The sequence below is a fragment of the Bos mutus genome, chromosome 4 (assembly GCF_027580195.1).
Source record: "Bos mutus isolate GX-2022 chromosome 4, NWIPB_WYAK_1.1, whole genome shotgun sequence".
NCBI lineage: Eukaryota > Metazoa > Chordata > Mammalia > Artiodactyla > Bovidae > Bos > Bos mutus.
The window spans coordinates 110276717-110294647 of NC_091620.1; the positions used below are offsets into that span (position 1 = coordinate 110276717).

The 17931-nt window shown below is 38.6% G+C and overlaps 1 protein-coding gene across 7 annotated transcripts in view; it reads right to left on the reverse strand.

Annotated features, from left to right (window-relative positions):
- CDK14 (cyclin dependent kinase 14) overlaps nucleotides 1-17931 on the reverse strand; it is a 664341-nt gene that overhangs the window by 352108 nt on the left and 294302 nt on the right. For 6 of the 7 annotated variants that reach the window (XM_070369886.1, XM_070369885.1, XM_070369890.1 and 3 more), the window contains one exon: nucleotides 5747-5809. The exons of the other annotated variant lie outside the window; for it this stretch is intronic. In XM_070369886.1, coding sequence (XP_070225987.1) covers nucleotides 5747-5809 — 63 coding nt within the window. The remainder of the gene's footprint in view (nucleotides 1-5746; nucleotides 5810-17931) is intronic. 7 annotated transcript variants of the gene reach the window in all.

Sequence of the window (17931 nt, forward strand, 5' to 3'; positions counted from 1 at the left end):
TTTTCAACTCCTTGAACATCTGAAAATAATTATTCTGCTTTCACACTTCATTGATAGTTTGCATATTATACTAGATTGGACAATTTTACATCAGAATTGTCAAGTCATTGTCCCACTTCCGTCTCCCTTCTAGGGCTGCTGCTGAAGTCCAAATGGTGAAGGTTTAGTTCCTAAGTCATGTCCAACTCTGCGACCCCATAAACTATAGCCCTCCAGGCTCCTCTATCCCTGGGATTTTCCAGGCAAGAATACTGGAGTGGGTTGCCATTGCTTTCTCCAGGGGATCTTCTTGACTCAGGGATTAAACCCGAACGACTGCATTGCAAGCCGTCTCCTGCATTGCAAGTGGATTCTTCACCAACTGAGCCACCAGGAAAAACCCCCTAAATGGTGACGACGCCACTGTAATTATTGATTCTGAGCAGTAAATCTGTTTCCTTTTGGTAGGATCTGTCTTTGAAATCATGTTCAGAAATTCTGCAATAATAAATACTACTGTTCTTCTATTTTCATTAAATGTTCTGGGCATTTAAAAGATCTGTTTAATCTTGAAGTTCACATCCTTCACATCTAGAAGAAGCATATTTCAAAGTTTATTATTTTAATAACTCCATCCTATTTTCTCCAATTATTCAGATGGCCCATCTCCTGAAGTGGATTCTAAATTTTTTTAATACTTCTTGTCTCATGTTTCAGATTTCTATTTTATGCTCTACTTTGTGCATAAGCATAAGTTGGTACAATTCTCCAACTTTTTCTTCCATCCATTTTTACGACTGTTGTTTATTTTATTATATTAGTAATTGCTTCATTTTATTTTAGAAAGTACAAAGAAGAAAAGTGGAAGAAAGTAGACTTTGCTTAACTTAAATAGTGAAAATAGAAACCTGAAGGGGAATATAAAATACAAAAGCAAATTTCAAAGTTTACCTACAGCAATGATGTAAAGTGCATCCTAAGTAATCCTGTTTCCCATTTAAAAATTACTGTTGTTATTTTTAATTTCTGTCATCGTATTTTTAATTTCCAAAGCTACCTCATGTTCACTGATTTATCCTGTTTAAAATAACAGGAGATAGTGAAGGACAGGGAGGCCTAGTGTGCTGCAGTCCATGGGGTTGCGAAGAGTCAGACACGATTTAGTGACTGAACAACAACAAAAGTAATGCAGCATTGTGCTTTACAGGTGTATGACTCTCTTTTGCCTCTTAGATATTATTATTCATAATTTTTTGATGCTTCTTTCTGTGTCTAATCAAAACAAACCAACCTTGCTTCCTCTGAGTCACTTATTTGACAAGGGGGGGCCTTTGCTGTAGCGTTACCTAGATCCTTTAGGTCCGTTCTCTTGGACTGACCCGATGCCCCATAAAAGACGCTTTCAGTCTTCAGGCCTGGGTCTGAGACCTGTTTTATGAAGCTCCCATATCCCCTCCTACCTGCCCAGCCCCTGCTGTTCTCTGGGACACCCCAGCAGCCAACTGGCTGGCAGAGCGACTGCTGTTGAGGCAGCCAGGCTGCGGGGCTGTGAGAGAGCACAGGCCCTCACCACCACCAGCGCTCCAGGCTACAGGCAAACGCCTACAGGCCACAGGAAAGCAGCTGATGCTGGGGCTTGTGCGAGGAGCCAGGCCTCTCAGCCCTGGCCTGAGCAAATGCCCACCATCTCCTACTTAAGAGAAAGTCACTCATGGACTATATACGGTCCACTGAATTCTCCAGGCCAGTATACTGGAGTGGGAGCCTTTCCCTTCTCCAGGGGATCTTTCCAACCCACAGGTCTCCCCCATTGCAGGCAGACTCTTTACCAGCTAAGCCACAAGGGAAGCCCATTTCCTCCTTAGGGTGCTTTTAAAATTTTGATTCTGGGAAAAGAAAAGAGACTATATGTGTGTGTGTGTGTGTGTGTGTGTGCTCAGTTGCTCAGTCATGTCCAATTCTTTATGACCCCATGGACTGTAGTCTGCCAGGCTTCTCTGTCCACAGGATTCTCCAGGCAAAAATACTAGAGTAGGTTGCCATTTCCTACACCAGGGAATCTTCCCATCTCAGGGATAGATTCCATATATCCTGAATTGGCAGGCGGACTCTTTACCACTGAGCCAGCAGGGAAGCCCACGTATAGATATATATACATACACACATATACATATATGTATATTTTTTTAATTTCACAGATGACTATGCTATGGAGCCCAGTTTGAAGACCTCTTCGATGCCAACCAAAATTTCTTGCCCCCTTAAGTATTCCAAGAACTGGGACAATCAAGAATATTTTGGCAAATCCTCAAAGAAGCCAAGACCTCAATAACTATGGGGAAAGGGATACTTAGATATCAATACCTATTGCTGCCTCTCATATTTGGAAAGCTATACATACTAAATATTTGAATGATGTATATATACATATTGGAGAAGGCAACGGCACCCCACTCCACTACTCTTGCCTGGAAAATCCCATGGACGGAGGAGCCTGGTGGGCCGCAGTCCATGGGGTTGCTAAGAGTCGGACACGACTGAGTGACTTCACTTTCACTTTTCACTTTCATGCATTGGAGAAGGAAATGGCAACCCACTCCAGTGTTCTTGCCTGGAGAATCCCAGGGACGGGGGAGCCTGGTGGGCCGCAGTCCATGGGGTCGCACAGAGTCGGACACGACTGAGGTGACTCAGCAGTGGCATATATACATATACTAAGTATATGATGACAGATCATGGGGTGAAAGAAAAGCTTACAAAACAGGCAAGAATTATTGAAACACAATTTCAAGCAGTGCAGCCTAGTAACCGAAAATCAGTAACCTATAAGCTCAATCTCTCCATGACTATCAAGAAATTAAGGAAAAATGTAATGTAATGGAAAAAGCAGAACTTACTACAAAGGCTACAGAAATCACCAGTGATGCCAGCCTGAGCTGAAAACAACAATGCTCTGTGGGAAGAGCTCTCTTTCTCTGCTTCACAGATAAAGTTTTCCACCAATTCTTACCCATAACTAATGAGCCATGAAATTAAAAGATGCTTGCTCCTTGGAAGGAAAGCTATAACAAACCTAGACAGCATATTCAAAAGCAGAGATATCATTTTGCCAACAAAGGTCCATGTAGTCAAAGCTATAGTGTTTGCAGTAGTCTTATACAGATGTGAGAGCTGGACTATAAAGAAGACTGAGCCAAAGAACTGATGCTTTCGAACTGTGGTGTTGGAGAAGACTCTTGAGAGTCCCTTGGACTGCAAGGAGATCAAACCAGTCCATCCTAAAGGAAATCAGTCCTGAATATTCATTGGGAGGACTAATGCTGAAGCAGAAGCTCCAGTACTTTGGCCACCTGATGCGAAGAGCTGACTAACGGAAAAGACCCTGATGCTGGGAAAGATTGAGGGCAAGAAAAGGGGGCAATAGAGGATGAGATGGTTGGATGGCATCATCAACTCAGTGGACATGAGTCTAAGCAAACTCCAGGAGATAGTGAAGGACAGGAAAGCCTGGCGTGCTGCGGTCCAGGGGGTCACAAAGAGTCAGACATGGCTAAGTGACTAAATAACAACAAAGTGTTGGTGAGAAGACCAAACCAGGATAATGGAAATCCAGTGATGCCTGTGTTCTTCGCAAAGGCTGAGTCAGCTCTTTAATCTCAATCCTGTCACTGAATTTAAAGTCGGGAGGTCAAAGTTAGCTCAGAGTAGCCTCTGATTTCCACTGATTCTAGTAGGTCCTGGGCTTTCACTAGCTGGGCTCTCTGCAGATTACCTGGGCTGAAGTGGAAGACAGGAGTAAGGAGGTACCATACTATTGATTTTGAACCCAATCAACCCTAAAAAGAGAACATTAAATGTAGTAATGAGACGACTTGAGATGTTTGTGTGTTAAAAAAAAATTGCGGTCATTAAACATTCAGTTCAGTTCAGTTCAGTTGCTCAGTCGTGTCCGACTCTTTGTGACCCCATGAATCGCAGCACACCAGGCCTCCCTGTCCATCACCAACTCCCGGAGTTTACTCAAACTCATGTCCATCAAGTCGGTGATGTTTGATGTTAAAAAAAAATTGCGGTCATTAAACATTAGTACTGTAATTAATAATATCCCAGAGTTTACTCAAACTCATGTCCATCGAGTCCGTGATGTTGATGTGAAAAAAAACTGCGGTCATTAAACATTCATATTGTAATTAATAATACTATTAATTAGTATTAAACAAGATTAATAAAAAAATCTCTTAGCCTGTTAAAATTTCTTGCCCAGTGCAACCACTAAAAATCTATCTATGTCAATGAATACACATGTTTAAGAAAAGCGAATAGTCAAAAAACTGAATCTAAATAAAAATTTAATAAAACAAAAAATCACAACAATGAAAAAGGACGTATATGAAAAAAGTCAACAAATACTTCAAGTACCATACTGATTCTAGTATTTATTTTAAAAAGAATGTCTTGCCAGAGTTCCTACAGTTTCCCACATTTTAAAATTGTATAACAAAAGTGATCATCTTAAAAAGCACCATCATTAATGTTACAACTATTAAAAATAGCCTTCAATTTATTAAGAAAAGAACAATGCAATAGAAAATTGAACAATATATAAGAACAGGCAAATTGTAATGGCAGAATCACAAATGGTCAAGAAACATGAAGATGCCCAGTGTCACTAGCAGCCAAGAAAATGCCAATGTAAAAACATTTCATTTTCACTCGTCAGAATGGCAAAAGTTTTAATGACTGGTTAGTCAGTCCTAGGGAATGTAGAGAAAAAATCCTTCTGTCATTTACTACCACGTGGGCAAATGTTTCAATTAAATTCATTACAACTGACATCACATCTCTAATTAATAAAGAAAACCCATTAACTAGATATCAAGAAAATAAGAAACTATATACAATAAAATATTATTTTTATAAAGCAAAAAGAAATGAACACATGTAACGCTATATGTGAAATCTACCTCTACTAGCAAAGGGAAAAGTACAACAGAAAAACCATGCCACACTGCAAGAAAGGTGCAGATAATGAATGGGATGAAAAGGAGACAAATAATGATACTTCAAATGCATTTATATCACTAAATGGGTTCTCAGGATCCTGAAATGTAGCCATTTCAAAACTAAAATGTAAGCACATCATTAAGCCCACTGATAAACTTTAGTATCTTCTAACTCCCTAACATATGCCAAGAAAAGAATCTCCTCTTTTAAGTTTGAAATATGGGGAAAATTTTCCAAAATAGTTGCTAGGTCAAAACTTAGAAAAGCTTAATTGTTTTTACACATACTAATCCAATATCTGGTAAAAGAAATAAAAGAAAACTGAAGGAAAAATCATTTTTATCTGTTTATACAAACAAATGAAAAAATATGCACCATGAACTCATCATAACACTGTTTTGGATCATAATAATACATTATCTTGAAACCAATTGGTATTTCAGTATGGAGCGCTAAGCTAGAGCGACTGGAGATTCCTCTCTACTGAAAACATAGTTTTGGCAGGATTCCAGTAGATCCCTCTCATTACTGGCAAATGCTTCTCCATGAAGGAAAAATAGGGTACAGTTTAAATAATAATAGTCCAATGAAAATATTTAATGCCCAAGCATGGCTTTCATTGTCAAATCAATGACTATGGTTCACTTCAGAATCACTTCTCTTCACACAATTAAAAAAAAAAATTATAGTAGAGAGATTAGCTTTTGGCTCAAAAAATGCACATGAAGAATGCTAAGCCTCGACTTAAAAGATCTTTTCCTACCTTCACATTATCTGGGTGCAGCCCCCCAGGGTGCTTGTCCATGTACTGACATAAATCAGTATGCTAGAAGGAAAAAAGGAAAATGTATTAACATCCCTTTGGCTATAAAACAATGAATCAATATTTTTCTGTTTCAAAGTCATCACTACTTTCTGAACTAAGCAAATATAAGGCAAGTGGGTGGATTTTTTAGTGTATGCAGTTGCACGCTCCTCCACCCTCCATATTAACCACAGCTGAATCATTACTCCAGATTCTATCTTACGTTAAACATATCTGTGCATTAGAAAGAATTTATGTCCACAATTTGTTAATCTGTTAAATGCCTAATTCTCACATTGAATATGTATCTCTTAAGTGGAATAAGAAGAAAACTTACCTAAAATATATATACTTTAACTTCAACTAAAAGCACATATGCATACAGTTAACCAATCCAAATACAATTTCACTTACCTGCATTTTTCAAGTGGAAATGAAGGTGATGGTTATTTATTTTGTATGACATGTAAATATTACAAACAGATCATTCTAATAAAATTAATCATTGGATGTATTTACTTTTTCATAACTATATTCATTAAAAGATAATTTTCAGATTCTCAGCACTCCTGAATATATTTGAAAAAATACTGATTTTATAAAACTTTATAATGATTTACTTTCTAAATCAATGCAAATACTTCCAAAATTATAAATTAAGACAAATACATCCAGATTTATTTTAAAAAGAAATATCCCTAGATAGCAACTTATACTGTAATTTTTCCAAATATCCCAAGTTGAATTTGCATACAATTGTATATTTTCTTTTTAATGCTTTTTCTGTTTATATTATGAGCTACATAAAATTTCTAAAGAAACATGTAGAGTTGTTATATAAATTTTCCTAATCTTATTTATTGGCGGTAACAATTTTATGATTTAATCACTCTGTAAAAACCAGTGACCGTGATTATTTATGCCCCATTATCAGGTTTCAATTGTTGAGGAATTATAAGCTTTTGACACATTCATAAAGCTGTACGTGGTTGTAGCCATGATGATAACAGTTCAGATTCCTTTACTGAGTTTTTATTGCATGCCAGCTGGTAACTGCTGAGAACACAGTGCAGAATTTAGCATTCATTCACTGTTCACCATGTATTTCTCGGCTCATTATTTTCCAGGCACTACACCAGTCATTTTATTGCTGTTGTTCAGTTGTTAGATCACGTTCCACTCTTTACTACGCCATGGACTACAGCATGCCAGGCCTCCCTGTCCTTCACTATCTTCCGGAGTTTCCCCAGACTCATGTCCGTTGAGTGAGCGATGCTATCTAACCATGCCATCTTCTGCTGCCCTCTTCTTCTTTGCCTTCAATCTTTCCCAGAATCTTTTCCAATGAGTTGGCTCTTCGCATCAGGAGGCCAAAGAAAGCTCTGGAGTTTAGTGACACTAGTCAGTAAGGATACAGAATTCAAGCAAACAGATGTAGGTGGAAAAAAACCAGGATGTGTGTAATGACTGTACAGTAAGTTGTACATTAGGAATATTACTGGGCACTGTTCGAGGACATAGAGGGGGGCACTTAATGCCTGCTAAAAACAGGCCACAGTAAGTGATACTTTCAAATAAGATCTGAATAGAGAACGAAAAAGGTCAGCCATGGAGAACAAAGGGAAAGAACATGGGATAGAAGAAATGGTCTTGGATATATTCTAAGGCTGTATTGCCTTTCTCTTTTCCACACACTGAGGACAAAAACTATATACTTAAAAAATTTTTTATTTCGTACTGGGGCATAGCCGATTAACAATGCTGTAACAGGACATATAAAATGGTCCGTGAAAAAGTACTTTTTAATATATAACATGATATACAACTATAATGTGCTCATTGTCTCACACATAATAAACTGGTGAATAGAAAGTACATCCAATCATAACAATAATTACATAAACATATGTTAAAATCTCTTTAAAAATGTAAATTTTCAGTTTACACAACAAAATCAAACTCACACTCGTTCCAAGATAAAGGCTAAATATAATAAACAACAAAAAATAACAGAAAATCTGAAAGTAAAGGAATGATACATCATATTATATATTATATATTGATTTTATTTGTATTTTATGATATTTATACTGGCAAATACCAATAAAAAGCAAAGAGCAACTTATCAATGTAAATGTTAAACATAACAGAATTCAAAGAAAATGGATTAAACATTTATTCAGCTAGCAACATGGCATATCACTATAAAGCAAATACTGATCAAAATAAAAGAAGCAGCTCAAATTTTCACAAAATCTTGAAGGTTACTTCTTTAAAAAAAGAAAATCAACCAATGAAATTGACAAAAAAATTAAAAAGTAAAAAGGAGGTTATATAAAGGATATGAATAACAGCTAAAAAGCATGTTTAATTTTACGCCCAATAAACTTATGCTACATATGCTTTAAGAAGTGAAATGATGTTAGGGACAAAGCTTCCATTGCACTTTCTACTTGACATATATGCATTAAATGCAAATTGTGCATAAATAAATGACACAGTCTCTGCTTTCAGAGAACTCAAACGTTCTGTGGATTTTAATATACCTGTGAAATTACTGTAACTTTTTTCAAAGAATAAAGCATTCAAGCATTTTGTCTGAAACCAAACAAACAAACAAAATCCCCACTTAACTATGAGGATGGAAATATATCAGGACCAGGGGGAAAAGTTCCTGATTCTCATGTATACCTCATATCCTTCTGTGTATATATGCATGCCCAGTGATACTGCAACACAAATAACAAGGAGGCTTCTCCAGAAATGGGATCTTGGGAAATTTCAAAAAGATTTTTCCCAAACCTTTAAAAATTTTAAATTTGTATTCCCTCAGCTCAGGTGGAGAAGGCAATGGCAACCCACTCCAGTACTCTTGCCTGGAAAATCCCATGGGCGGAAGAGCCTGGTGGGCTGCAGTCCATGGGGTCGCGAAGAGTCGGACACGACTGAGCAACTTCACTTTCACTTTTCACTTTCCTGCATTGGAGAAGGAAATGGCAACCCACTCCAGTGTTCTTGCCTGCAGAATCCCAGGGACGGGGGAGCCTGGTAGGCTGCCGTCTATGCGGTCGCACAGAATCGGACACGACTGAAGCAACTTAGCAGCAGCAGCAGCTGTATGGCATGAACATGTATGTATGCACACACACATGGCTGTCACTAGCCATGTAGCTGTAGGCAGGTCATATAACCTCTGGGTATCAGTGTCTTCATCTGTGTTATGGGGATAATCCTAGCACACCTACTGCATATGGATATTGTGAAAATTACTATGTAATTCTCCATAATGCCCAGCACGGGGTAGCTGCTACAGGTGATGATGAGGATAATGATGGTGATGAAGATTTTCTGTAGTGTGTTTAGAGTACGAAGGGATATTTTGGAGGACTGCAATTCAAAATGAAATGCTAAATACCGTTTGAGAACTGGAACTCTTAGGCGTAACATTTCATTCTTATTATATGTGTTCTTCCTGTCTATACGTCCAGACATTCTCATTCATACTCCACAGCTCTCCGTACACAACCTATGAGACTGCTTCCAGCAAATACATCATTAATCTCAGATTGCTCTCAGTGATTAGGGGCAAGAATCTAGAGAACCTCAAATGGAGGAAAAGACAAAAGGTGGTATAAGGTCTTGTATCCTGGCAAACTTCCATTTTACCTTAATTAAAAACTTTCTCCCCCTCCTCTTTTTTTTAATATACAATACTATGCCTGGAACTACATTCAGTTCAGTTCAGTTCAGTCACTCAGTCATGTCCGACTCTTTGCGACCCCATGAGTCGCAGCACGCCAGGCCTCCCTGTCCATCACCAACTCCCGGAGTTCACTCAGACTCACGTCCATTGAGTCAGTGATACCATCCAGCTATCTCATCCTCTGTCGTCCCCTTCTCCTCCTGCCCCCAATCCCTCCCAGCATCAGAGTCTTTTCCAATGAGTCAACTCTTCACATGAGGTGGCCAAAGTACTGGAGGTTCAGCTTCAGCATCATTCCTTCCAAAGAAATCCCAGGGCTGATCTCCTTCAGAATAGACTGGTTGGATCTCCTTGCAGTCCAAGGGACTCTCAAGAGTCTTCTCCAACACCACAGTTCAAAAGCATCAATTCTTTAGTGCTCAGCCTTCTTCACAGTCCAACTATATTAGACGTGCCTAAATTACAAATATCATTAAATCTCTTCATTTTAACTTCTCTCCTTCATTCAACTCACTGGATTATGTGACCCTTGTGACTTTTCCTGGTCTAGAAATAACAGAAGTAACCTTAACAATCACGCCGGGAGGTAATTCTCTGTTATTACACTTTTGAAAGCCATCCTACACATACAAGTTCTGAACAGAAGGCCCCTGTGGCACGTGACCAACAGATCACTCTCCACCGATGAGACACGCATAGTCTCAGATCCATCTGGCCTGATCTCTGGCCATTTCTTGGTCCAAAAATAAAAGGAATATCTTTAGACTAGGTGCCTGGTAACTATAGACCAAACCCAGTCACTCTTCCGCCCCCCAGTCTCTATCTTGGCTCGTGGCTAGCATCTCTTCTGGCCTGCACTACATTATGCTCCACTTCATCTTCCTGCATCTCCCTCTCATTCACTCTACAACTGCTGCTGTTCTTCTGGGCAACGCTTTTAGAAGTACTTGTGTCTGACAGGTTTATACCTGAATGCCTAAGAATACTTCGCCAGTCTTCCCTCTAGAGTGTGTGATTTGAAATGAAGCTATCAAGTGTGGCTAGATCTGTACACCACGCAGAAGAGTGAGAGCAGAAAGAAGCTGGAGGGTTCAATCCCCACACTTGCATACATTTCTTTCAAGATCAGGTTCCTCTTTCCTCATTGTTGATTATCCATCAAGTAGCATTTATTTAAGGTTCCCAGGTGGCTCCAGCGGTAAATGCAGGAGACATAAGTAAGACACGCAGGTTTGATCCCTGGGTGGAGAAGATCCCCTGGAAGAGGAAATGGCAACACACTCCAGTATTCTTGCCTGGAGAACCCCATGGACAGAGGAGCCTGGTGGGCTGCAGTCCATGGGGGTCACAAAAGAATCGGACATGACGGAAGCGACTTGGCATGCGTGTACGCAGCATTTATTATAGGATTTACAAAGGTGCATGAGTGTTTCAAGGGGAAGGAATTTGAAGAACATATCTGAAACCATAATCCCCTGAACATAAACGTTTTCTGTGAAAGAACCACATTTACAGTTTGGGTTTCTCCATCTTGACTTCATTACACTGTGGCAGGATCAGTTTAGAAGGCAGAAGACAGATATTTCTTTGTAAAAAAGCAGCATATAGAAAGACCATAAAATACTGAAGAAAAGGCTTTTTCCTCATAAGCACTTTCACACAGCAGAGTCTCAGTTAATTTCAATCATATGTAGACTGGAGAACTAGATGACCAACAGAACACACCCATGAAACTTAAAGAGAAAGACATGAAAGGAGACTGCAAAGATAAATTATAAATATGATGACAGTTTTAAACAGGCCTGAGTGGAGAACATCCCTTCAAAAGATAACCAGAAAAAAAAAAAAAATCCAGCCAAAGAAAAAGATGAGAAACAAGCTGGACTATGACATTCACCTTTTCCTGTTTTCCATTCTCCATTCCTTGTTGTCGTTCAGTCACTCAGTCGTGTGCGACTCTTTGTGACTGCATGGACTGCAGCATGCCAGGCATCCCTGTCCATCACCAACTCCTAGAGCTTGCTCAAACTCAGATCCATCGAGTGGGTAATGCCATCCAACCATCTCATCCTCTGTCATCCCCTTCTCCTCCTGTTCAATCTTTCCCAGCATCAGGGTCTTTTCTAGTGAGTCAGCTCTTTGCATCAGGTGGCCAAACTACTGGAGCTTCAGCTTCAGCGTCAGTCCTTCCAGTGAACATTCAGGATTGATCTCCTTTAGGATGGACTGGTTGGATCTCCTTGCACTCCAAGGGTCTCTCAAGAGTCTTCTCCAACACCACAGTTCAAAAGCATCAATTCTTTGGTGTTCAGCCTCTTTCATGGTCTACCTCTCACATCCATACATGACTACCAGAAAAACCATAGCTTTGACTAGACAGACCTTGGTTGGCAAAGTAATGTCTCTGCTTTTTAATATTCTGTCTAGGTTGGTCATAGCTTTTCTTCCAAGGAGCAAATGTCTTTTAATTTCATGGCTGCAGTCACCATCTGCAGTGATTTTGGAGTCCAAGAAAATAAAGTCAGTCACTGTTTCCATTGTTTCCCCATCTATTTGCCATGAAGTGATGGGACCGGATGCCATGATCTTAGTTTTTGGAATGTTGAGCTTTAAGCCAGCTTTTTCATTCTCCTCTTTCACCTTCATCAAGAGGCTCTTTAGTTTCTCTTTGCTTTCTGCCATAAAGGTGGTGTCATCTGCATATCTGAGGTTATTGATATTTCTCCCAGCAATCTTGATTCTAGCTTGTGCTTCATCCAGCCCAGCATTTCGCATGGACTCTGCATATAAGTTAAATAAGCAAGGTGACAATATACAGCTTTGATGTACTATTTTCCCAGTTTTGAACCAGTCTGTTGTTCCATGTGTGGTTCTAACTGTTGCTTCTTGACCTGAATACAGATTTCACAGGAGGCAGGTTGCTACTAAGCTGCTTCAGTCATGTCCGACTCTGTGCGACCCCATAGATGGCAGCCCACCAGGCTCCCCCATCCCTGGGATTCTCTAGGCAAGAACACTGGAGTGGGTTGCCATTTCCTTCTCCAATGCATGAAAGTGAAAAGTGAAAGTGAAGTCACTCTGTCGTGTCCGACTCTTCGCGAACCCATGGACTGCAGCCTACCAGGCTCCTCCGTCCATGGGATTTTCTAGGCAAGAGTACTGGAGTGGGGTGCCATCGGTTAGGTGGTATGATATTCCCACCTATTTAATAATTTTCCACAGTTTGTTGTGGTACACACAGTCAAAGACTTTAGCGTAATCAGTGAAACAGAAGTAGATGTTTTCCTGGAATTCTCCATTCCTTACTCCTTTTAAAACTGACTTTGGGTGAGGGAAAAGAAGTAACATGCTTTCACTGAACACCACTGGTAAAAAGCTCTCAGAAGACCCCAGAGTCAGACAAGCTTTTGGACATGAAAGCTGACCAGGGAAGAAACAAGTATAAGTCAATTATTAAGTAGGCTTCATCATTTAGTATGTGTTTGAAAGTGAAAATGTTAGTTCACTCAGTCGTGTCCAACTCTGTGATCCCAGGCACAGTAGTCAACCAGGCTCCTCTGTCCATGGGATTCTCCAGGCAAGAATACTGGGGTGGGTTGCCATTTCCTTCTCCAGGGGATCTTCTTGACCCAGGGAACAAACCCAGGTCTCCTGCATTGCAGGCAGATTCTTTACCATCTGAGCTACCAGGGGAGCTGTTAGTATGGGTTTATGTTTCTTTGTAATCAATGTATTATCAATGAAATGAGGTTTTCCAATTACTTTTCCTTGAAAAGATCAAACTTCTTATTCAAGAGATGCCAAGTTCCTCAGAGAAATTATGCTTTAATATCAGCAATGAATTTCAGACTGCCTTTACTCATTAAGCAGGAATCTAAATAGAGCACCTTCCCCAACACACTCTTTCCCCCCACCCTCTTATGTTAAGCATGGTGTCAACAATATTTGTCAGCTAATTTTTGATATTTTTCAGAAGCACTGCCAAAATGTGATATTGAAAGTAGCACAGCCCTATTTTTAGCATCTAGGCTAAAAATAAGGAAGTCTTTCCATGGGGATAACCAACAGAAATCCTCATTTTGAAGTTCTGCCACACACACCCTCCATATTCTTGACTTCTTTTCATGTTAGTGTTCCATCTTGACAGCAAGACAGAAGTCAGTATATTCAGGATTCATGTAATCTTATAGCATTAAAAAAAAAAAAAACTGCTTCACAATAGTAGGAATACTGGAAAGATTCCAGAGATAATAAAACTAATTCTGAATTTCTTTCTTCTTGAGGAATAGACTTATTTTACATTTAAATACCACAGTTCATTCATGTTAATGTATGGCAAATTCATGCTGATATATGGCAGAAACCAATACAATATTGTAAAGTAATTATCCTCCAAATAAAAATGAATTAATTTAAAAAACAAGCATCACACCTCAGCTATACTTTTATTTGGAAATCAATGAATACTCGTTTAAAAAAAATGAAACATTAAATGAAAACCTGAATTTTTAAGAAAACAAAAGATGGGGGTAACTTCCCTGGTGGTCTGGTGTCTAAGACTCTTTGCTTCCAATGCAGGGAACCTGGGTTTGATCCCTAGTCAGGAACTAGATCCCATATGCCACAAGTAAGATCCTGCATGCCAAAATTAAGACTCAGCACAACCAAATAAATAAATTAAAAAACAAACACATGAGATATGTTAAGAACTAGTTGATAACATGTACCCCTTGAAAATATAGAGCCAAGGCACAGTAATATAGAGCACACAAAAATATCGAGCCCTCCTTATCCAGACTGATCCTTATTGTTTAAGGAGCTCCTTGCTCCTCATCCCAGTTTGATTATACCTAATCTCTTCCTTATAATGGGTAAGTGATCCACTATTAAAAAAAAAAAAACTTTGAATGTTCCTCTTATTGGTGAGAGAACATATTAAGAAATTTGCAAATATCTAAAGCACAAGAGCATTCAAGAGCAATTCCTTCCACTCTTCAGTGGTACCCCATAGGGTCCCAAAATGAATGGCAACAATGCTAACTGTTCATGTATCCAAGGCAGAGGCTTACTTGTGATACTTACTCTTCTCTTGGCCAGTGTCTCCTTCACTACAGTCTGGGATACACCACACACATTTTAACTAAAACCACACCTCTCAGACAGTAATACATTTGGGAGATCTCACTATCATTTTAATTTTTAATTTATCAATATTTCACCTGTAGCTCATTTAAGTCAAGTGATTCTCTGGGAATGGCTGCTGCTAGAGGCAATTGAAGAAAACTTCTAGAAGCTGAGCCCTCCTTTCTTCTACAGCAATCAATGCCATTTTCCTCTGGCTATAATCTCTGTTTTAATCAGTCTACATTGCTGTGAGAATTAATACATCAAATTACTGAGCAGTTAGTTTCTAACTGTTCTTATATGAAGTCCACAGGTTTAAATTGACTTTGAAATTGCACTTCCCCATCCAGCTTTGTAGTATTCATCTATTTATTCCCAAATTATAATAAATAAAATTTTAATGTGGGTTCAAACATGTGAGCACTATTTGTTAGTGAGAAAAAATGAAAAGAAATATTAATCAACTTTCCATTTAAACAAACTCATAGCCATTCAAGGTGCCTTATGGAGAAGGTCTGTATCCACTATATATCAAAGGGTCCATTTTTAAAACAGTGGTTAAAAAATAAAAGTTTGTAAGTATTCCATTATATGTTATTTAGGTATTCTGCAAATGAACAAAATCCCTTATCTTTAATGACAAAAACAAGACATTCATGAGCAGCTACAAAAGTACTATCTCTTCCCTCTGAAGTACTAATAGAAATTCTAATTACTGTGTCTCAAGTTGTATCACAGGACATGATACGACAATAAGAGAAAAATACGGTCTTCTGATCTATCCCATCATACATAAAATATGTTCTTAAATGGAATACTCTCAAATATTCCACTGTTACTGCCAAGACTTACTTTACATATTCCAAAGCCTGTTTCTGGGTTATTTTATTTTCAGCTGTTTTTATGCCACTTAGAAAATGTTTGAAATTCTACCAGTAAACCCCACACCTATTTCCTAAAGAGGGCAAGGGTAGCTCACACACACAATGGTTAATACCATATAAAACTCCTCCACAGTCATTACACTGTGACAACCCAGATGGGTGGGATGGGGAGGGAGGTGGGAGGTTGGTGCAGGATGGGGGACACATGTATGCCTGTGGCCAATTCATGCTGATGTATGGCAAAAACCATCACAGTATTCAAAGTAATTATCCTCCAATTAAACCAAGAATTTTTTAAAATACAAAAAAATACTGTATAAAAATCCCCTATAGTAATCATACTGCCTCAGCTTAGTCCTAATTAAATTAGTTGCTTCTTTTTTTAATCATATAATGTATTGTTCTCCTTTTTGGACATAACCTATATGTGACTTAGAGATCCTCTAATTCTGACTAATTGGTTTCAGCTGTCATTTCTGAATTCAAAATACATAGGCAGCCTGGGGCTGGAGACTGGAGCAGGAAGCATTTCTAACCATGTAAAATCAGCAACCTGAAAGATCTTTTCCATTAAAACAAAAAACGTACTATTTGGCTTCTGGCAATGACATTATGGGTAGAAAGGCTGTATGTCTTTACCCAGGCAGTAAGACTGTTGGGAGTCATTTTTCTCCGATAAAAAGAATGCAGACATTTATTTTCCAATAGTTCAAATGTCTGAAGTAGTTTCAATATTACAGGGGATAATTCATAAAACATATATCTATGTCCACATCACTGCAGAACACCTCTACGAGGTACAAATGATAATCCTTTCTTAAATAAATTCAAGGTATAGAGTTGGGATGTTTCAAAAAACTGGACGAAATCTTCTAGAAGAAGAACATTGAGGTTCTACAGAACTAAATGCTATTGCTGCGTTACAGGACTGTATAAACCTGCTCTCTTCAAAGAGTGAAGGAAAGGACTACTCTGGTTGGTTTATATGCCCTCTGGCACACCATTCACAAGCCTAAACCATTTAATAAATTTTAACAGAGTCACACAGCCACTTTAAAAAGATTTTCATACTATTTTGAAGCCAAGTTTAAAGGGGGAAAAAGCCAATGGGTATGAAGAATGGAATGCTCTGATCACTCAAAACCCTCAAATATTTGAAGAGAAAAAAAAAGGCTAACAAAGTGGGCCATGAAACATGTTCTGGAGTCAAACTATGAGACAGAAAAAATGAAAAAGGAACTGAACAGTTCTCAGGAACAATATTAACTCTGAAAACACCCTCTGGAGCTGTCCTGCTGGAAATAAGAGAGATTCCGAAATTATAGGGTAAAAGCAACATGAGAGAAAAGATTAGAGACAGAGAGCTAGAATGGAAGAGAAGAGAGAGAAAGAGAGGGAGAAGGGACAGAGGAATCAATGGTGGCTATCTTGGAATAACGTTTTCTGGCTACAAAATAGAGAGCTGTTGTTTAGTGACTCATGTCCTACTCTTTTGAGACACCATGGTCTGCAGCCCACCAGGCTCCTCTGTCCCTGGGATCTCCCAGGCAAGAGTACTGGTGGGTTGCCATTTCCTCCTTCAGGGGATCTCCCTGACTCAGGGATCGAACTCATGTCTCCTGCACTGGCAGACGGATTCTCTCCCACTGACCCACAAGTGAAGCCCAGTGGGTAAGAGTAACACCCACATAAGGACAGATCAAACCAGATGTGTGTTTCAGACAATTCTATGAATTATACTGCAATGAACTTTCAGTGCATGTTACTTTTAAAAATTTTATTGGATATAGTTGATTTACAACAGCATATGTTATTTTTAATTTTAAAAATAGCAGTTCTGGAACACACTAGGAAAATATTAAACAATTACAACTGTTCAACTCTGTCATCCTGTCTTTTGGTTTGGCATACCAACCGATATTCAAAATATACTCTGAAACTCAAAATGGGTAAAACATTGTAAAATGGATAAAAACGGATAAACAGTATTCACTCTTTAACCGCTTACCAATGACTGCAAGGGAAACAAGAATGATAAATCAATAATACTCTCTCCCTTATCTCTTTTTTTTCCCTCCTTTATCTTAAATGAAACATTTACAGCAGTATTCTATCATTTGAACAACTAGTGGCAATGTTAGGCATTTTTCCTCCCAAGGAGGGAGGAAATACAGAGGGATGTAATAGAAGCAACATTATTAAGATTTTACAATGCAAAATACCTTAAAGTTTCTAAAGATGGTTATGGATATCTGATTATTTATGGAGCAGGAGTTGTGTGCTACAGACTCCAAAATGGGACAAATCAAAATCTCTTGAATTGATAAAATAGTTTGAAAAATAAATTTGTACTACAAACATAAAATTCATTTATAGTTTCAATTAAATCTGTGGCTGGTGGCAATACAAAGAATATAGAATGATAAAGCTTT